General features: G+C 45.0%; 1 protein-coding gene across 1 annotated transcript in view; it reads right to left on the bottom strand.

Moving 5' to 3' along the window:
• Positions 1 to 12,043: 12,043 nt before the first annotated feature.
• The window catches only part of LOC128310298 (leucine-rich repeat-containing protein 24), a 118,648-nt gene continuing 109,489 nt past the window's right edge, over positions 12,044 to 21,202 (bottom strand). Inside the window, exons 3-4 of the mRNA XM_053046903.1 lie at positions 14,262 to 16,571; positions 12,044 to 13,462 (exon numbers count right to left, since the gene is read on the bottom strand). Coding sequence (XP_052902863.1) covers positions 12,405 to 13,462; positions 14,262 to 15,885 — 2,682 coding nt within the window. The 5' untranslated portion in view covers positions 15,886 to 16,571 and the 3' untranslated portion in view covers positions 12,044 to 12,404. The remainder of the gene's footprint in view (positions 13,463 to 14,261; positions 16,572 to 21,202) is intronic.

The following is a 21,202-nucleotide window of genomic DNA, read 5'->3' on the forward strand; positions in this document are numbered from 1 at the left end:
AACATGAATGTTAAAATTATCAGCTCGTAATGGATCAGGAATAAAACAATTGTTCACACATATTAAAAAAAAACCCCACCTGTCACCTCGGTTGCTCATGCTAGTGCGTCATAAATTTACGCTCAACAAGTGCAACCAGAGATCATAAATTTATCACATTCCACACGCTGAAACCACTTAACTAAACCGTGCATCAAACGTCGCGTAGCATGTATCCTGCAACCATGACAACCGACTCGTGAAACAAGGGTGGGAGTGAAATATATGTATTTACCAATCGAGTCACTGTGAAATTGGACAACATAATCTCCTCTACTTAACGATAAGCACGAAAGCGTAGTTATTGTTGTGGGTCAAGTATGTGTGTGTGTGTGTATGTGTGCTGTCCAGAAAGGTGCTTCACAGTTGACCCAAGCGCGATCATTCCACAATTTCTCGTGCCTTTTGTTTGCTATCAAAAACGAACGAAAGGAAACCACACAAAGTGGAAGGCTAGAGAGCGAATGAAAATTTCACAGCACACGATAATGCTCGAGCCGCAACGTTGTGTGGTACCCCTCGCTTGCAGTTCCGGGCAGTTGCAATTAAAGCAAAAACAATCGTACACATCAGCATGGGTTTGGGGATGGGAATGCGAAAGAAGAAAAAAAGCTCGAAAAACAAACAACCAACCTCCAGCCCGAAAGCTTTGGCTATTGTTTCCGAATCGTTGCACTTTCAGCAGCTTCTATTAACGATGTGCAGTTGCACACCCAGCTCCAAAACCGGGTGACAATTGCCATCCGGAGGGTAGAATGAGGCATTGAAGGGAGTGTGTTTTCGTTATCCCCCTCCATTCACTCCCAACAGCCAGCCCGTCCCCCACGTTAGAGGGTGGCGCACTGGAAATGGTTTCTTGAGCGGTATCCGCCGGAAGTTTGCCACCGCTGCACGTTGGCGGGACAGGTTGCGACACTTGCCATTTGGAGCCACTGGTACTTATTTTGCTCCTTTGCACCATCCGGTATAATGGTGAAAGTTTAACGATTGCATTCCGGAAAGCAACACAAGCAAAAGGAAACAAAATAGAACGCACATCTCAAAAAAAAAACGTGCAGGTCGGAAAGCGAAACAGGAAATGATACCCGATGTCGTGGTGCGGCTGAAATCTCGGTTAAGAAGCTGGGAAATGGATCTCGAAGAATATCCAGCTCCAGCAGCACGGATGAAGCAATCTACCTCGTGGAAGGTGAATGGCATCGAGCTACGATCAAGCAATCACTATCGAGGCCACTTGGAAGAAGGATGAAGTTTTCATTTTAACGAAGTAAAAAATAAAAACGGAAAAACGTGACTTTACTGCCATATAGCACACACGCCCGTGCACATATGAGTGTGTGTATGTGTGATTTGGTCAATTATCTCTTTCGTGCTGTGCAAACAGAACTTCCGGAGGATCACAGCTCCAGGGTGGTCGATTATCGTAACGACAAACAGATGGTAAGCACAGAATGGGATTGCTGCCTGCATATTCTGCCATATCCTGCATGAAGACAGTCGCGTGTCAGGAGAAATTCGTTTGGTTGTAGTTTTATATAGGTACAACAAAAAAACTATTCAGATTCTCCCGACTGTTGAAGTTGTCCGTGGCGATTCGCGAATGTTGAAATTTCACACACATCGAAACCAGGTGCAATATCATTTATATTTGACAGTTATAGCACTGGCGTATTGCGTAAAATGAAATGCGCAATGAAAACGTTAACAATCAATAGAATTAATGCATTAGTTTGAATCAAATTATCAAGCGGTTATCAATAAATGCACTGATTTTGCGCGGTCCGATGGTGTATTGGTGGCGGCGTCGGTCTTCACACGAAAGGACCAAGACAAAATCCCATCCAGATCAAAGCCACGTAGCAAATGAAAGAAACGAAGCCGAAATAAGAATAATGATGAAGAATTGTTTCATAAATATTCTTTTTTTTTTAATGGTGTTGCAACCTCAAAAGGTTTAGATGCATGTCCTTTCTGTGTTTCTTAGACTTTCAATTCAGGCCAGATTGGCCCCGATGGGAGGTTCTGTTGTGTGGAAATACAGACAGTCCCCGAGATACGCTATTATAGCGGACTGCTATAACCCGGGAAAAATCCGCGAAACTCGAATTTCCGCGTAAGTCGAATCCTGGTGCAATTTCGTTTATACTTCAAAGTCACAGAGTCGACTTCCTTCGCTGCACTTAATTTATTCGTCGAATCAGGCGATTTTTAGAAAGATTACAATGAAATAAGTTAGAAAAAAATGTTTTATAACACAAAAAAGGTTATTTCAATCAAATTTTAACCTTTTTGCTTATATATTGTGCTATAAACTAGCTCTCCTGTCAAATTTCCAAAAACCGCGTATCTCCGAATCCGCGTATAAGAGGAACCGCGTATCTCGGGAACTGCCTGTATATAATATTGATTTGATATAATATTGATTAACGATTTGCTTTGCATCAGTGATCTCTAATTGTCCTCCTAATCTCCAAAATGACATATGAAATTGGGTTTTGATAGCGGAATGCAATGTTTTCTACTAGAAATTAATCTTCACGTTAATAACATTCGCCAGAGATGCAAGCTATCCACATCAAGCTATGTTTTCAAATGCAAAGTTTATCAAAAAACTTGAATTTACCATCAGTATTGCGGAAAGCTTATGCTGCATAGTACTGAGAAATAAGCAGCACGTTGCTAACGAAACACACCAATCAAGGCTCTTTTCTGTGTATAGCATGCACTGTACCGGGGCGCAATTTGAAGCAAAAGTGGTTTAGCTGTTGGTTTTGATCGTATCACCATCCACCAAAACATGCAGCTGCCCAACCGGCCGAACGAACCATTCAGGCTAGGGATGGTGTTGAAAATGTTTAACCAACGTGCAAAGTAACGAATCTGCCATCGGACAGATGCTCACGAGATTGCCTCTATAATTGTGAGCATTATGATGCCTGAAGTGGTACCAAGAATGCCTAGCCGCCGTGCCGAACGACGAACTATATTAATGGGATGTTTGCTAAACTATATACAGACACACACACACATCATCGTCATCACCATCATCATCATCACGTACGGTGTAGCAGAGTGAAGGTTTTCGTGAAAGTTTGTGAAAATATGTCGCCATGAATGTGGTGCGTTCTATGGAATGAAAAGCAGCGCGCCTGGGAAAGGGAGCGAGCGCTTAGCAGGGAAAAGTTGCACAATTTTCCAAGCGATCAAATTGAAACTTTCCACCACCATTCCCGTGCCGTGCTGCTGTCCTTCCATACCGAGTGCGGTATGTGTTCAGTGTCACCGTGTTAGCCCTCGGGTTGGGATTTTCATATCAGCTGAGCGTTGAACTTCCGGGAGAAAGAAGCTGTGTGTATGCACAACCTTACGCTAGTGGCGCTTTCAAGCAACGCTCCATATGGTAAGCGGAATCTGGTTGAATTCCTGGGTCGTTGCGCTACCCGGGACTCGATGGGGCGAGAAGTTTCCCCGGATACTATACCCGGTACACCCCGGGATAGTGTTGACCGTACCATTCCAATCCCGTTGCTAGCTGGCAGCGCTTTCGTTCGGAGCGCTCCGGTGGCTGGTAGTTAGGTAAACAGAAGCTCACGAGACAACAAACCCTCACGCCGGGGAAGTTTCCTCACACACATCCTGGACATGAGGCAAATGGTCAAAGCGTATGGATGGTGAACTGACGGAACGACATGAAGCAGTGCGTGGAAGCTGGTGGTGCTGTTGCTTCGCATGATGATAGTGGGAAAGCTTATTTCACCGTTGATGTTTTTCTGGTGGTGATGATGATGATGATGGCGATGTTGGGTGATGGTTATACTTTGTGTTTACATTTCGCCTTCCACACGTGCGACGGACGTGCGGACGCTGTGGTAATGCCCGCCCACTCAACCATATTACCTGGGCCATGTTTCTCGGTCGATAATTCGCTTTCGTGTCGGAAAAGATTAAGGGTTTTAAGCAGGAGAAAGCCAGCCGGTTATTGGTGGCGTCCGTGATAGGGTGGTGTGGAGGAAGGAGGAGAGGGAACGCCGTGCGGATAAGATCAGGGCAGGTGTCTCCAAAAACACCGCAAATTATCTGAAGAGGGAGATTATCGCGCAAACCACATCAATGAGCATTATCGTGGGGTTTGCTGAAAGCAGAGAAATGCAGAAGCTCAGCTCGTAAACTGTCGCTATTTACGTGAACTTAGTCATAATTATTGTACTCTTAGCTTTAGGTTCCAATGTCACTGTTGGGAACTACATTGAAAGGATCTCAAATGCATACATTTTAATTAGGTAATTTTATATAACTTTTCCTGCAAAATATCTACCTCAACCAAGTATACCTGTGTAAAGACCAAAGATTCCAGTGAATATGAGCAACAGAGGGATTTGGGCATGTTTAGACCGATAGCCTATGGTAGAAGTCTTCTTGACGCAACCCTCATCTCCTAACTTCACGATAACGTTACCAAACTAACTAAGATACTTCAGCGGACCTTGCTAACCGTCATCTGATCATCCAACACAAATGAACATTAATTTTTAAAACTCCCAACCTTCAGCGGTCCTCAACAAGGATCTTATTATATAAAATATGAAGTGTTTATAATTATTAAAATAATTTCTTGTTAATAATTTAGAAGGAAAACATAACATAAATCCTAAGCGTTTCTATGAGTAATCAATGATTGGGTCAGTATTAATTAATTAGAATGATGAATTTCATCAGCCCTGCCAGTTCTGACGTTTAATGTAATATAGTGGTAGGAAGGGAATGAATCACCCTGTGCTTGATGACAGTTGAGGTGATAGCTGGCAACACGGTTGTCAGGTGGTAGTTAGCGAGGATAGCTGGAGTAGAGTCTGGTCGTGAACTGCACGATGTTTTTTGCTTATATTAAATCAAAGGAGCTTGTTTTTTTCTACCTTCCTACATGTTATACTTAAGTAAAAAGTATAATTTTGTGTATAAACATATTTAAATAAACGCAGTATATACTTTCTAGCATGTGCACCGACACCAATAACCCATAGAAATAATATAAAATCAAAACCTGCACTCATCAATTACGCTCGCAATCGGAGTAAAACTCCTATCATTTCTAACTATCTACCATCAAGAACGCTTCAATTATTCTTCAAATGTTTCGCTTTCCCGTTAAACGGATCCAGTGCGGATCCAATCTCGACCAGCACTAAGCTTCATCCGTGCCGTTTTGCAGCGAGACCGATAATGGTGGAGTGTACTCGCTTTAATGACTCCGACGCCACCCACCAACGATGGTGCAAGTGTGTAATGGTGAGCTTGTTTCCCGCATTACTGTGAGCATTCTAATATTGGTACGCTTATACCGCCGTCGGTAAATGATAAGTATCAAATTTCCTGCCAATCGACCGCCGCATCCTCGGACTCTTGCAGCCGCGGTGGTCTATCTCGCGGACGTACATTTTAAAACGCCACCGATTAAAGTGGCATCTGTAAGCGTTGGAGGACGACGAAGACGACACATAAAAATAGCCAACAAGCCGTGTTCGACTACTTTTAAGGCTTTACAGCGAATGAAGCTACCGGGTGGTTGTAAGTGGCGATTAAGGCGAAATAACACTAACGCACACACACACACATACACCCACATACACCGATTCATTCGAAGAAAAAACTCTCCGATGGGCAAAAGCTTTTATCCGTAAGTTTGCTGAGCTATTTTTCACATGCGCCATTTAGCGTGCCTATACTACGGTACCGGCATTAGTGTTTTCTAACGAGATAGAAAGGGAACGAAAGGGAGGACAGAAAATTTAAGTTTATAACGCTTGGGTGGTATGTTCGTTAAGCTTCCTACCAACAAGCATGAAGCTTTCACCAAGCGTCCACCCGTCTTTATTGCCGGAAAGTCTCACCCGAATCGGTTGCTTCCTGAATCACGCCCACATTCTCATTTCCGCGATGGGTACAATATGGTTGAAATGTTTATTTTTATTCACTCTCAAAATCTTATCGCCCCTCGGGGAAGGATTCGTTTCCCAGCGCCTAACTGGTGGACACACTTCACAAAACGGGTATAGTCAAATCCATGATTACGGTTGCGACTCGAGAGTGTAGACAATTTGAAGGATCAACATCGCAAGCGGACGCACTTACGACACGATAGTCAATTGGGGCACTTTTGAGGGCTCTCACATTCAAACCTGTCAACATACAGGCATGGGGACCGACCGTAATACCCACCAACGATAACCTTCCGGGGTACGCGATGGCGATAGGGAGCTGCTGCTACTAACGAAGTTTCGGTGGATCAGACCAGTTTAAATCTTCGGACTATCCGATTTTACAAAACACGGGTGGGGTTGATCCAGGCCGACACGGTAACCAGCCGAACGAGGTTACTTAAAACTTAACGCCCGTAACCTTCCCATGCGATGGGGAAAATTGTTTTCACCTACGGTGTAATTAAACGGATCTTGAGATCCTTTCTCGGGGAGAGTTTGGCACTAAATTAAGACCGTGTAGGTGTATCGGGGATATCGGGATGACGAAGTTTGCTCGCCTAATTACCAACCAGGTATGTTACGGCGTGATTTATGCAACCCCCTGCCCGGCCCTTCCGCCTTGCTGGTTCTTTTCCTTCCGCATTGAACCGGTCGTCTACCGAAGGACGCAAGAAACAAAGGCGCATCCATAAAAGGGTGTACCATGTTGTAGTGGCAGCCGTCTGACAAATATCGAGCGATCTCGACGTCATGAATTATACCCAACTCCATTAGGAGCACACGTGGTGTCGAAAGTGGGTAAGCTACCCGGGCTGTCCCCGGCGTATGGCAGTTTGGCAAATTTCTATTTTAAACAAGTCACCTCGGGGAAGGTGGTTAAATGAGCTCGAGTTGTCGCCATACAAGACGTTCAGAATGGGTTTCCACGTAATGACAAACCACCACCAGAGGATTATTCTGGATTGGTGAAGACGAAAGAGATCGCTTTCTTTTTGGCGTACTGTTCTCCAAACGTACAAAACGTACAAAAAGAAAAAATCTCCCGCTCGTATGAAAACTGGCGAACACATGAAGTTACACCACGCGCAAGTGGTTTTTCGTGGAGAATAAAACCATTAATATAGATGAAAAGAGAATTAAGTTGCTGTGTAGGATGGATTTCAAAGGTAGAATTAAAAATCCACCCTTGGACAGGGGAAAAAAAACCATCCAACACACCAATTTTCGTGTTGACTAATTAAACACATGAACAAAAAAAAACACACTCCTTGCACATTGTGAGCTTAGCAACTTTCAACCATAGTAGGCGGTTAGCAACTTTTTGCGTGGGAACGAAAAAAAAACTCCCGTACCAACTTTCATGCAGTGGTAGATAGTTGTTACAGCATCGTTATAATGTTCCCGGAAGCAACATATTCAGGCGGCCTACATATTCAGATGGATTACATCTGGCTACAAACTCCACTAACGAGCTGTTCCGTTTCGGTTGTCCAAAAACTTTCCGATTGTTAGTTCCGGCTAAATCTCCACTGTACCGTTGCACAATTCCTTGGTTGTTATTAATGCACTTTTGCAAAGACCATTCCACTAGGTCAACGTTCCGAGCAGTAACAATCCACAAGGCGCACTGTAGATGGAAGAATAGTGCCTGGCTGTATGTCAGGTGCTTCTGGAGCATCATCCACTCAACTCAGCACTTAACACGCTGACATACCTTCTTATGCACATGCAAGGCTTTCGAATGTGTTTCTATACCTGCAACGCAGACCATATTACGAGTAGCAAACAGAAAGAGTGTGGAAGGATGGAGCTTAATTAATTAAAAAAGTGTATCACATTACTTTTTTCTGTTTCTTTTACTTCTTGACGATTTCAATATGGTTGCTACCGGCAAAAAAAGATTTGTACTTAAGAATGACGAACCTAAGTGAACTTTTAAGGTACAGTATGTATCATGTTAGTATGTTCCGTAAAACGTACAGATTTAATTCAGATTGTTGGGTTAAAAGATCGCGTAAAGTACTCCGCAAGGAATTAAAATTGCAATAGGCATTTCGATGAGCTGATCTAATGTAATCAGGATTAGACGCTTCTTCTCATACTAGCCTTTACGCAATAAACCTTCCGGGGAAACAAACAAGAAAGTTTCAATTGTATTACTAAAATCAATACCATCAGGATATCAGTAAGGAGTTGTGATTGTGTCAACCGTATCGGTTGGACTTCCGTTAGTAACATAACATCATTAGACTGGAGCGTTTTTATGGGAGTAATACATATTTCCGATCGAAATCATTACTTCTATTGCTTAATATGAAGAATCAGCCATTTGTTATGGGACACTTTTGAGACAGAACTAATGATGACACAACAAAAAACACAATTCCGGCCCCTACTTCCTCAAAGAGTATCATGCTTTGTGGTACCAGCATGGTGTCATATAATACGAACCGCTTTCGACCATCACTGGGGATCGATTAAGAACGCTCTTAACATCAAAAGAAAAGGTAACGACCAGGAAGTCACAAAAGATTCGAGAAGAGAATTTGTTTTCGTTCAATTTCAGAATTGCTTGATAATAACAATCCTTCAAAAAACAGCTTTATGACAGTTTTGAACAATATTGTGCGTTTAATGTTTCAATAGCTGCACCAATTGCATACGACGCGTTTTGCATTACTCTTGCTTTTATTCAATTTATACCGCGAAAAAAAAACAAACATAATTTCTATGAACGCGATAAAAAAATATTACTAACAATTTTATGTAGCAAGCTCACATAAAAAAGAAAAATAACTCCTTGTATTTCTGTACGCTGATGCAATTGCCTCGAATAGAACAATATTGAATTGTGTTAGAACGCGAATCCTGTAATCCACGTACACGGTGTGTAAAAAAAGATAAATTCAATTAAAATGTGACTCGTATAATCCTACCCATGGTAAAGAGGAAAAACTAAACATTATAACTGAACGCAATAAAAATAAATCAAAAACCTAGGCGGCGAAAAGAGGAAAAAAAGGGTGCAAACAAACAAATACAAAAAAAATCGGATGCTTTAAAACGTAAAATCCACATACCCACCATTATTTTAAACGAAATTCAAAACATGTGATAAAAAAGGAGCAAAATACAAAACAAAAAAGCAAACACGCGTGGGATACAAATAGATCGGGCAAATTTATATTAAATTACTATCCACTGTATGCATTTTTATTGACGATACGTGCTATATTTACTACATCCCTTTTTGCTAGTTCAGCGCTATTCGAAGTTTGTGTGAAATGAAATTAAGATGCATTCCCCGGCGCGGGGCGGATCAGTTTATTATCCCATACCAGCGTACGAGCCGTTATGCGTTTAATAGAACCCGGTATGATAAGCTTAAACAGAAAAAGTATCTACAAATTATATTCACTTCCGTCCTTTCGCACGTTGGGTGTTGGTTGGGAGCATTTTACGCACATCGATGAAAGGCACGTGACCGATGAAGAAATCGCGAATTTTAATGATAAAAGGCAAGAAAAAATACAACTCCTGGTTCTGTGTGGATCGCCCTTTGATGCGATGCACCGTGTAACGTTCCAGTAGTTGTTACTGCTGCTGCGATACATAACGAGTGTAGGAGCCATAATAAGGGCATTATCACACCGTGAATCCGTTCGATTGCTTACAGTCTCTTATCATACAGCTAGCTAATACGAGCCGTGCCTTGATCGTTTGTTTAGTTTAACGATCGGAATTAGCCTTGTCTTTTGTAATTCTTATTTTACTCATGCACAGCTTCCAAGGAAACACAACGATCGTTAGATAATTCCACCAAGAACAAGACATCGTTACAACAACGTGACAACGTTCCTCTGCAGCGAACAAACACATCACATTTTCACTGCCATTGTCGCCCGTTTTTGGGGCGGCACTCTACGATCACCTTTGCACGAAAGGATCTTGTCCGGTGTTGTTGCTTCACTGTGGCGGATTGTTGCCGTACCTAATTAAATTTGTCCTAGCGTTAGTGCCTGTGTGTTATTTTTTTGTTCTCTCCTTTTCCCTTTTTGCAATTATGCTCTTCCATAATGAAGAGGTTTCCTAGCGCCTAGCCGGTTTCGTTTTGCTTGTTTCGGTTTTTTTTGTCGGTTTCTATCCACTCCTTTTAATTTTCATGTTTTTTTTTGTGTTTCATCTTCCTTCAGTCAATTGGCACTGTTATTTAGTGTGTTTCGTTTGGAAATTAAAACGGCAAGGAGCCGTCTGGTTTTCCGATGCGAAACAGAGCAGATGACACTCGCCCAAGTGGGGAGGAACGCGAAGAGGAAAAGTGAAAAGTAGCAAACAAAAAAGGGACAACCTTGCGTGGGAGAAAAGGAAACGAGACCGGAGCCGTAAAAATTATGCCCGGCTGTTTTGTCTATCCTTTCTCAGTGTCTTTTTTTTTAGATTTTCTTTAAGCTTTTGCTATTGCATCGCACTCGAAAGCAAGCGGTAACGATGGAGAACAGTTTTCACGGATGGTAATGGGAAGATTTATTTAAAACATTATCACACCGTGCGCCACAGGGTCGGAAAATGGATGATTGAGTGAAGAAGCGTAGCGTGGTGGTTGAATAAGTGGCGTAGAAATAACAAAAATCCACAAAAAAATGGTCGTTTAAAGTGCAGCGAGTAATCACGTAATTAAAATCTAGCGCAAAAACTGTTCCAGCGGCACCCACCCATCGACAGGGCTGGCACTCATTGCCGGGATTAAACTACCGGTAGCACCGGTACCGTCAGCCTGTCGGTTTAGTGAATAGGTACTCTTTAGCGAGTGTTTTCCATTTTGGTATGCGTGTTTTCTGTTCTTTTTTTTCGCAACACGGTGTACATTTTTCCGAGAACAGTCAATGCAGCCGGGTGGTGCATCCACTGCCAAAGCGGACAGCGGATGGTTCGTTAGTGTCGCTTTAACAGCTGGTAAAATAATAAACAAAAAAGCTCGGAGGCAAACATAATATTATGAAACTCTTCGCAACACGAGGTGCTGCTTCGTCTGCTCATTTATTATAATTATTCCACGACACGTGACCCTCGCTGCTCGGGGCAGCTTGGAACACTACGTACCGACGCAAGACCACTCCGGGCAGCATTCGTTATGATGCTCAAGCCAAACCATCACTGTAGGGAAATGGCGATGGGGACAGCAAACATGTAAAACGGTAAATAATCATAATCCGGGCAGGATTATGGACATTTGTTTTTATTTATACTTTTCACATGCCATGGACAACGGTGAACCAAAATTGTCCGAATTCTGAATAATACATGTGAGAGAAATATGGCGCACACTGGCTGTGAGTGTGTGTGAACGATCAATACGATCGGTATATCCTTAAGATGCTTGTATCAGTTCAGTTTCGCTCTTACACGCTCGTTTTCCCGGTTGGGGTGTCTTCTGCTCACACCGTACTTCGTTTCGGACATTACCCTAACATAGCCTCCAAACTAATTCGGCTTGAAATCCACCAAACTCCCGGACACTCCAACAAACTTATCCTAGCTAACGTAATTGTATGTCTATATATATAGATGTGTGCATGTCTGTGATCTGACCTCTCGCTCTAGCTGGATAAAAGAACAAAAAATGAAACATCCGTACTGACCAATTTCGTGAAGGACATCTTAACTACACAAACCACCACCGAAAATGGTTCGTATTTCGACAATTCCTTTCCCTAAAATTAATGCACAAATACACAATGAGAGAGTGTGTACCTATATGGTGGTGATAAAATTAGAAGAAACATATTAATAGTACCTATCTCTAAGCGAGTCCGAGTTTTCAAATCAATGACTTCGATGTTCCCGCGTCTATGTGCTACATCCTATGCGTGAGTGTGTTAGTTCTCCTTGTGTATCGCCTGTTCGGAATTTCGCTATCCATTACTTAACACCGATCGCAATAAAACTACACGATGCTTGACTCGCTAAAGCTATTTCCGTTTCCTTTTTTTTTTTTGCCTGTCGAACTCGTGTGTCCTCGTATTACGTGTCTTTTTCCACGTCCACGCAAGGATCGCTATCGTTTTGCATTTCGTTTACGCTATTGTTTTTTTTTATTTTACTGTGCGTTGCACGCGTTCGCCACATATTCGTCCATCCAGTACCGTACCAGACCTTCCACTCGATTCGATCGTTAAGAGTTTGGTGAAACTATGCGCGGTCAGATACGTACAGTGGGGGAGAACTTGCTAAATGCTAGAATTAAATTAAGGGCTTTCATACTCACGCACTACCGTACTAACAGGTCTACCCAATACACGCTCGCCCACGCCGTCCTGCGTCCCGGTTGGGTGATGCGCTACGAGCGAGTTTGTTGGTCCCGTGGCGGAAGGTGAGCCTCGGCTCCCACTAGACCTCAGTACCGTCGTCACATTCCTCGACCACCAGCGGGCTTGTGCTGGTGTTGGTGCTGCTTTTCGGAACCTGGCCACTCGGCGCTGACCGCTGGTCGTCACCGGTCGTAACGAGGCCCACCGGTGACGGCTTCTTCTTCGGTTTGGGCGGTGGTCTCGGCGGGATTTTGCTACGATTCGTCGTCATCGCTGGACCGTAGATGGAGGACTGATCTAGGTCGAACCCGCTCAAGCTGGCGGCCGTTGATTGTCCCGTGTAGGGCAGTGCCTCGGGTATAGCCTCGTAGTTACCACCGCCGTGTCCCAACACGGTACTGTTGGGCGTGGCCGTTTGCCCACCGGGAGTGGCGGGCAATGGTCGATCCTTCATGCTGTACTTTGCCATCGGTGTTGACGTGAGCGCGGTACCGGACGCGGTGGACCCAAGCGGAGACCCCCGGTGTGCCGTCTTGTTGAGCTTGAGCGTCGAGTTGCCGGAGGCCGTCGTCCGAAGACCCAGGTTGTCGTATACCGGTTCGCACATACTGAGCGACATGTCGATAGGAGAGGTGGGACTGGTGGCGCCACTATGGCCACCCACCGGCAACAGTTCTGCCGTCACCGCCGAGCTCATCGACGGCGTCCAGCTGGGGGTACGCTGTTTGCGCGGGATTGTCACGTAGCCCTGGTGCTTCATCGCAACCGGCGGATAGATCAGTGGGGCCGGCGTAAACGGTGAGTTAGCGCGGCCGGCCGCAATCGCTATCGTTCGACCCGTTTTCGGGTGCTGCAGTGTGCGGAAACCGGCGGGCATTTGGCTGGAACCGCTCCCACCTAAGCTGGTGCCTGGCCCGGTCTGGTAGATGGGACTGGCCAGTGGCGATTTACCGTAGATGCGCCCATCGTGGATGTTCGACATCGAGCTCTGTATCGAGGGCGACTGTGGGAAGCGGGCCGGGAACGCGAGCAGATCCGGCGGCAGGTTGGTCCCGCACCCGTCATCTACGAAGGTGGCACGAGAGCGCGGGTTCGTGTCCGACAGCGCCACCGAAGCTGTTTCCTCATCCTGGGCGACTAGAAAAGAACGCAACGATTAGAGGGGAATAGAGATGGAAAGAAGAAAGATCTTATGAAATAGAAGTTTGCCAGCTTTCAGGACATGGGAAAGCAGCACCAATTCGGTGGCGGATTGGCACGACCGACGAATGCAACAAAAGCTTGTGTACCTTTGCTTTGCGGAGTAAAAATGGCTATCAAAGCGCGTGCAAAACGAAACAAGCAAAATGATTCGAAATCTATAGCTTATTTCATGTGACAAACAAGTACTAAAGTACTATAACGTTTTAACATAAAAAAGTGACTGTGACTAAAATTGACTTTAAACAATCATTTTTATTTTTACTTTACCGACATATGAACGAAATGAAAAAGCTACTAGCAAAAACAACAGTAATAAAAATAGAATTATACAAACAGTTTTTATAAGCGAATAAACAGTGTGAAAGCAAATATGTAAAAACTATATACAAAAAATAAATATACTAATTTTTAAATAGATAAGTATTGCAAAATTTTCTACAACATTACTAAATATAGCCAGCATTCATCGAATGTTGTAACGGAAATCCGTACTGTCTATACAACAAATGATAGAACCAAAAAAACATTAAAAAATTTAAATCGTTATCATTTGCAGCAAATATATTTTGCTTCAAGAATTACAATGATTCTACAGAAACAATGCAATACAGATTATCACAGAACAGCTGCTAAGCAGTTCGGTAATGAAAAGTAAAACAAACGAAATTACACGATTACGCAGCAGAACCTTACAAAAGCAGTTCTAACTGTGAAACTCGCGTGCCGTACTCACCAAAACCAGTCTCTTCCAGCAGCGTTCGCTTGGCTTCGTGTTTCTCGTCGTAGTCAACGCTACCGGCACTCTGGCCGCCACTTCCCGGGCCCTTTTCGCCCGCATCTATGTCAACCCGTCGCGGTGGCTTCTCCACCGGATTGACCTCCGTCAGCAGGCTCTTCTGCATCTCCACGATGACCGACCCACTGTCCAGGATCGAATCGTTCTGCGATTTGTCCATCATCTTCGTGTTCATCAGCCCGTTTTCGCTCATCGTAGAGTTTTTCTTAAAGCGCCGCTTTTTACAGCAGATGCAGTACAGCAATACCCATGCAATAACCACGAACAGCAGTATTAGCACCACGACCAGCAGCACGATCTGCAGAATGTCCTTCGAGCGGGTCGCCGATGTGATCGGGTGCGGATCCGCCTTCAGGTCGAAGAACTGTTCACTTTCATCGATGCCACCGCGATTGGTCGCTTTGCAGACGTACGTGCCCCGATCGGTCGGGCGCACGCCAACGATGGTCAGCTCCGACACGAGATACTCGCTCTGGTCGCGCGTACTCGTCCGCACGGCTTCGGTAACGCGCAGCCGCTGATCGTGGCGCGAGAAGGGACGCTTCTGAAACAGCCAGTCAATTTTGGGCAACGGCAGTCCGGTCACCTTGCAGATGAACGTGGCGTTCTCGCTCGAGCTCGGAAACTGCATCCGGTTCTCGATGATGCCCGGCGGGCAGGCGAAGTCATCCAGCACGATCTCGTTCCACTGGCGGCCGGCGAGTGACTTCGGCACGCTGCAAGCCGTCGGCGAGGTGTACAGATTCTTCGTCATCACGTAGTCGGCGAAGCTGCGCAGCGTACAGCTGCAGTTCCAGGGGTTGTTCGTCAGCGACAGACTCGTCAGTTTTTCCAGCCCCGAGAACGATTCCTTCCGCAGCGACTGCAGCTCGTTGTAGTCGAGCTCGATCTGGGACAGGTGCGGCACGTTGACGAAGCTGTTCTGCGCTATCCGCACCAGCCGGTTACTACGCAGATGCACCTTCGTTAAGAACTGCAGCCCCTTGAAGAGGCTGTTGTCGATCCGCTCGATCTGATTGTTGTTCAGAATGATCACCCGTATCTTGGTGAGATCATCAAACATGCCAGCCTCGAGCGCGGTCAGATTGTTGTTCGCCAAATCGAGCTCGATCAGGATGGTCAGGTTGCGGAACGCATCCCTATCCACCCGCTTCATGCTGTTGTGCCGCAGGTACAGCTTCTGCAGGTTGGTCTGATGTGCGGCCTCGAACGTTTTCGAGGGCAGCTCGTCTATTTGGTTGTGCGACAGGTCGAGGATTTGCAGCTCGTTGCTCAGCTCCTGTGGCACCACGGGTAACCGCTGGTTCGTGCAGTCCGCACTCTTGCGCCCGCTCTTCCAGCTGCACTTGCAGTTGCTGCACTGTTTCGTAAAGTCGGACTCTTCCGTTGCCCGCGATATGCTGAGCTGCAATTGCACTAATAACAGCACCACCATCACACCAACCCGAACGCATCCCGGCCTTCGTCGACCCGTTCGCTTAGGTTGGGTGCAATGTTGCACTGTGTCATTACCAGTCCGTGCACTCATTTTCGTCCTCGCGCAGCTTGTGCCCGTACACATGATGCGATTTATCCCAACACTTCCCACCCCGCTATTCTAGGATGCCGATTTGTCCGACCGAGCTTGAACAGCTCAGCATAGAACAGTCACCGTCCCAAGATCCTGGAGGCGAATGGGCGAATGATGGCGTCACTGTCGTGCGCCTTAAAATTTGTGCTCAACTCCCGTCCCACAGCAGCTGGCAGCACGAGGGGAACACGGTGTCGAAATTGGTTGCGATTATTTCCGCTATCAGATGATGATTATCATTGAAATTGTGTGTTTGCCTTCTATTTGTTCAGCTGCAGACCCCGCTCCAGGCTGTGCATCGCCGGTGATGGGATGGGACTGTCTAGTCTAGGGACCGAAACGGAAAATATCTAACTTTCTTAGAAAAGCTAGCCTTTTTCCACCGTGGGCTATGATGACACGTCCTACACAAACACACGATGACTTGGGTGATGGCGGCACTGCTGTTCTATTTCCCAGTGCTGCTCTGCCATTAGCAACATGTTTTTCGTTTGCATCGCGCACAGCAGCAGCAGCAACAGCGAAAGCGCTCTTGACGTTGCACAGGAATTCTTCTCGAGAGTGCCTCGGATTTCTCCTTTTAACGTCGCTCCAGTACTGCTTTGAATAGATGAGACGTTCGGTCGACGCAATTGTTGCGCTTGCAGCAACGTTTCGACGCTGCCCTAATGCTCGTCCTGCAATGGGAAAAAGATGAAAGGCAAAGATGTACGTAAGCGCATAACAAAGGTAATCGAGATGTTAGTTCAGAGAAAGATTTAATTTGGATAGGGAAAATAAGGGTAGCGTATTCCAACCGCGTCCTAGGACCCACCATGACACACTTGGATGAAATACAAATTTGTTAACCTAAGCGCGTTAGCGTCTTTGCAAATCGTGTCGCTGTGGCTGTGGATCGGCTGTGGCTAATAAACGTTTTGGAGAGTTTAGAAAGTGGAGTTCCACATTTTTTCCCATTCTATGTCAAATTGGACCAATGCGGCCGAATTGCGAATTTGAATAAAGGAACGTTTCGGAAACAAATCATAGAAAGAGTGTTCTTAAACATACATTTCGGCTTGCAGCAAGATGCGATTATCAAATCGCTAACAAAACCAGTGGAAAGTTTAAAAATAAAATCCCACTATCACGGTTTGGGCGAAAACTAATGTGCTGTTTTATGTCTGCGGTAGAAAACTTTTCCACCGCTTGCTTCCCGCGTTATCAGCAGCTCCACACACGCAGCGGGACATGATCATGTGCTACAGATGTGCTACGGTTTGCCACTGTGGTTATCGAGTCACATTCCTTCGACCTTTGCCCCGAAAATTTCATATCTTTATTGAAGTTTTCCCCCTGTCCCAACTGGCAGAAGATGCTACCCTGAAGACACATAAAACTTTATAATGCACCATTCTGACGCTGTTTCTTCCACTTCGGCTGTGCCGAATACGTATTTGCAAAAAAGTGGGGATATTATTTTTCATCAAAACGTGTGCGTGTTCCTTTCCCAGCACATCAGGGGTGTTAACCATGCGCGAATTACCAAACCCACTACACCAAACCCATTCAGATTCGGCAATACAGCGCTTAAGCGCGAGTGCGAAACACTCTACACTGCGGGAGGTTTGTGTTGTGTGTGCTGGAATTGAAACGGCTTACAGTCACAGATAGGACAGACACATTTCTTCTCCCTGGGCGAGCATTCACCTTTCAGGACATTCGGCTGCATTGAGTCGGTACCCGCTTTTGCCGTACGAGGCATTCTTTTCTATTCATTTGATTTGCTCATGCTTTGCGTCGTGCCCACGACGGTTGGCAGCCGCGAACGAATGTAGCAAGCTAAGAGTGTCACTGCAGTGAATGTATTACGATGCAGCAAACCCCTCATGAGATGCACACCACACGTGTGTATGTGTGTCTTCTTCAGTTTACATTCTGTCGTCTCGCGCTTTCTCGAGATGTCGACAGGAAGCGACACCGGTTCCTTTACGCCGAACCAAATCCATCCATCTTTTGGCACACGATCGACCGAATGATGCGATACATGCAAAGGATGTTATAAAGAAGGACTTGCTCCCACTGCTTGAGTGAATATATGGTGGGGTTTGCTCCGGTTTAGACTTGGGCACTATTTTCCTTTTCTTAGCCTCAGTCGCGCCTCCCGGTGCCCGGTGCAACAACGATGGGAATGTTCACAGAAGCCACATGCAGATGGCGACAGCAGACGACAGACGACGCTTTATGTCAGTGGGAAAATGTTATTACAATTACGGAAAGGGGCGCATTTGCCGCAAAGGGTAAGGAAAGCCCCAAAGCATCCAGCGCTGAGAGTGATGTTGATGGAAGCATATGTTTCTAAAATAGTTTCCAGCTGAAAAGGATGGCAGAAATGCACGAAATATACGTGTACGGCAAGCGCACGCGGGCCGGTTGTGGTCTCCATGCGTAGAGGAATTTAATAACACAGCATTACGCCGCTTCCCTTGCGTTTGGTGGGAACGATGCACAGCTTACGATACTTGCGCATTTGCTCTCGTCAACCGGAATCATCAACAACACCCCAAAGGCTGACTCGGAATGTGACTCGCTATGGACGTAGCCGGCGAAAGACGTGATTCGTCCAAGAAGGACGACTGTATTGTTATTTTAACAAGAACGGCACACACACATCGTTTGTTTGCCAGTATGTCATAAACCCATTTTCTCTTGCCTTTATAAAGCTGGCGTCCCTTCCGAGAAGTTCTTTATGCAGATTTTAAAGCAATTGATATTATTTTCTTTCCGTGGAGATGGAACCGACGAAACCCAACCCCAATTTCCATGTGCTACGGATTCGGTAGTGGTGAACTGGAATTAAGTATGTTGGGCGGGACGGTAAGATTGAAAGCTTCACAACATTCCAACGGTTGACAAATGATTCCACATACTTGCTAAATAGTAGGGTGACTCAAAGTCCGTAGATGATTAAACAATTCGGGATCTGATTGCTTCGCAAAACGCCTTGGAGTTCGGGAACATTTTGAAGATTGATATTTGTAAAATAAATATAATATTCACAGTAATACTACTAGCCATCTAATAGGAAAACTCGTTCTCAGGTAGTTAACAATTGGAGCCTAAAAGTGTCTTGAAAGAAAGGAAAAATATAACCTCACCGCACATTCAAGCGCCATGCTTAAACATTTCCAAACACGAGTGGTCATTCTGATGGACCTTCAGTACAAGTGACAAGAAGAAGGACTAAACCTAATAAAAGCAAAAACACCTTCCGCTGGGTGCACAGCGCCTAGCCTAAAGGCATTTTCATTACCGGCCATTTTACATTCTGGTTCACGATGGTTTAATGAGGAAGCTACCATCACATGCCGGACCTGCAATGCAATCTTCGTACTGCGCCACCCTTACACAAGAAGCACGTGCACCACACATTGCTGCTGTTATTGTGTATAATTTTCAGCCATAACTACATTACGCAGATGCAACCACAGCCTCGTATTGGGGAGGGGGGGGGGGGGGGGGGGGGCTTGAAAGTTCCGCTGGGCGTGCATCGTTGTTCTGCCAATGCCGGGGTGTGCCACAACCCCAAACACACACACACAGAGTCCATTATAAGCCCTGCGGGTGAAAGGATTGCTGTTGCCGGCACCATGGCCAAATACACCCCGTTGCAAAGACACCCGGGTTGTTGGAGTTTTAATAATACCTGCAGCTCACGGGGAACGGGATTTTCCGTCCATCGCGAGCATAAAACATTCGTGAGGCAGTAGTAGTGGACGCCCTTCCGCAGGTACGTGCATTTCCCACGAACGTAAGAAATCTAGGCGCCAGTACTGGCCTTCGTTCAGCAAACTTGTTCAGCATACGAACCGGTGCTACCGGGTGCAGGAATGAATTTTGGCGCTTGTCTTGTTTGGCAAGCGGTGCCCAAGCACCGAACGATACAACTCTTTGTACCTACAGCGCCCTGTGAGCAAGTGTATCACACGGAGGGTAGAATGTACCCAAAACCTCAACGTTAATGTTTGCCGTATCGTAGTGTACTGCTTTTACCACGAACAATACGATTCCTTCTCCGTCTGGTAGTACAAATAAACCACCCTACCCGCCAAGGGTGTGTGAGAATCACGCGAGCAGTTGTTTTCTACTCTCTTGGCCGTATTATTTTGATTACAACCTGCAGCGAAGGTGTGCGCGGGATAGGAAAATTTTAATGTGATGCATATTAAATAATGCACATTCCGAACATCTGTGCACATGTTCGTATGTGTGAGTGTGTTTGCTTGAGCTACCATCAGCATCATCACGTGTGTGTGTGTGTCTTTTATGCACATCATCATACTACACTTCACCTTCGCCGAGCGAGCGCAGCCCATCGGTGACAGCCGATTCGAGCTGGGAAGGAAAGGAGAGTCAGATGCATTGTATGGTCAGATTTTTGCGTATCCTTTTTCATTTTGCTCCCCAGTGGCCCCAGCAGAAGCAGCAGCGAAATGTGGTGCTGTGGATTTTTCGCTTCAATTTTTAATTCATTTCCAGGTTGGTCGTTGATGGCTAACGATGAGCCACGAGCTATGCTGCACTCATCAGCTTTTGGCATTCCGAAAAGGTCTCAGAATGGAACAAAAATATAAAAAAAACACTCTACTCACACTTCGCGCTATTCGAGTGTGGTGCTATTTTAGCAACATTGTTCATTTGCTTCAGTCGAGGGGCTTTTGCTCCTTCTTTGCATTGAAAGTCTGCTGAATATCGGTAGACAAGAATAATTAGGTTTATGAAGCTGGCATGTCATCCGTTTTAGTGATGAAGTTTGACGTACCGCTTTAAAATTTAAACGAATATTTAATCAATCAGACGAGTTCATACTTGCATTAAGTATATTTTTATTAAGCCAGTTTTTTCAAACTAATTTCAAATTTGTTAATTTGATTTGTTTATATTCATGAAGAACGCCCAGACCGTATTTATGATCAAGTTTACTAACCAAGTATCGACTTAGATTCATTTTTAAACATTCTTAGATTAATTTTATTGTTCAACTATTCGTTTTCAGATCAGTGTAGTTAACAATCAACGTGGCCACGAATAGATGGAGAAATAAATTTGGCGTTTATTTGTTGAGATTTTGACTTATCTGTACAAAAAAGTTTTAATATTTTATGTTTTTAAACCAAAGCGAAAATGTATAAATAAATAATTTCTCAACTCCAAAATAATGTTCTCACCGTTGCTCCCTAACTAGCATAAATTGAATCGAACTTGGCAGAGCTTCGAATCCTTAAGAAAGCCCGATCCATTGTAAGGGCTTTGAATCAATAGGGCCCGT

The sequence above is a fragment of the Anopheles moucheti genome, chromosome 2 (assembly GCF_943734755.1).
Source record: "Anopheles moucheti chromosome 2, idAnoMoucSN_F20_07, whole genome shotgun sequence".
NCBI lineage: Eukaryota > Metazoa > Arthropoda > Insecta > Diptera > Culicidae > Anopheles > Anopheles moucheti.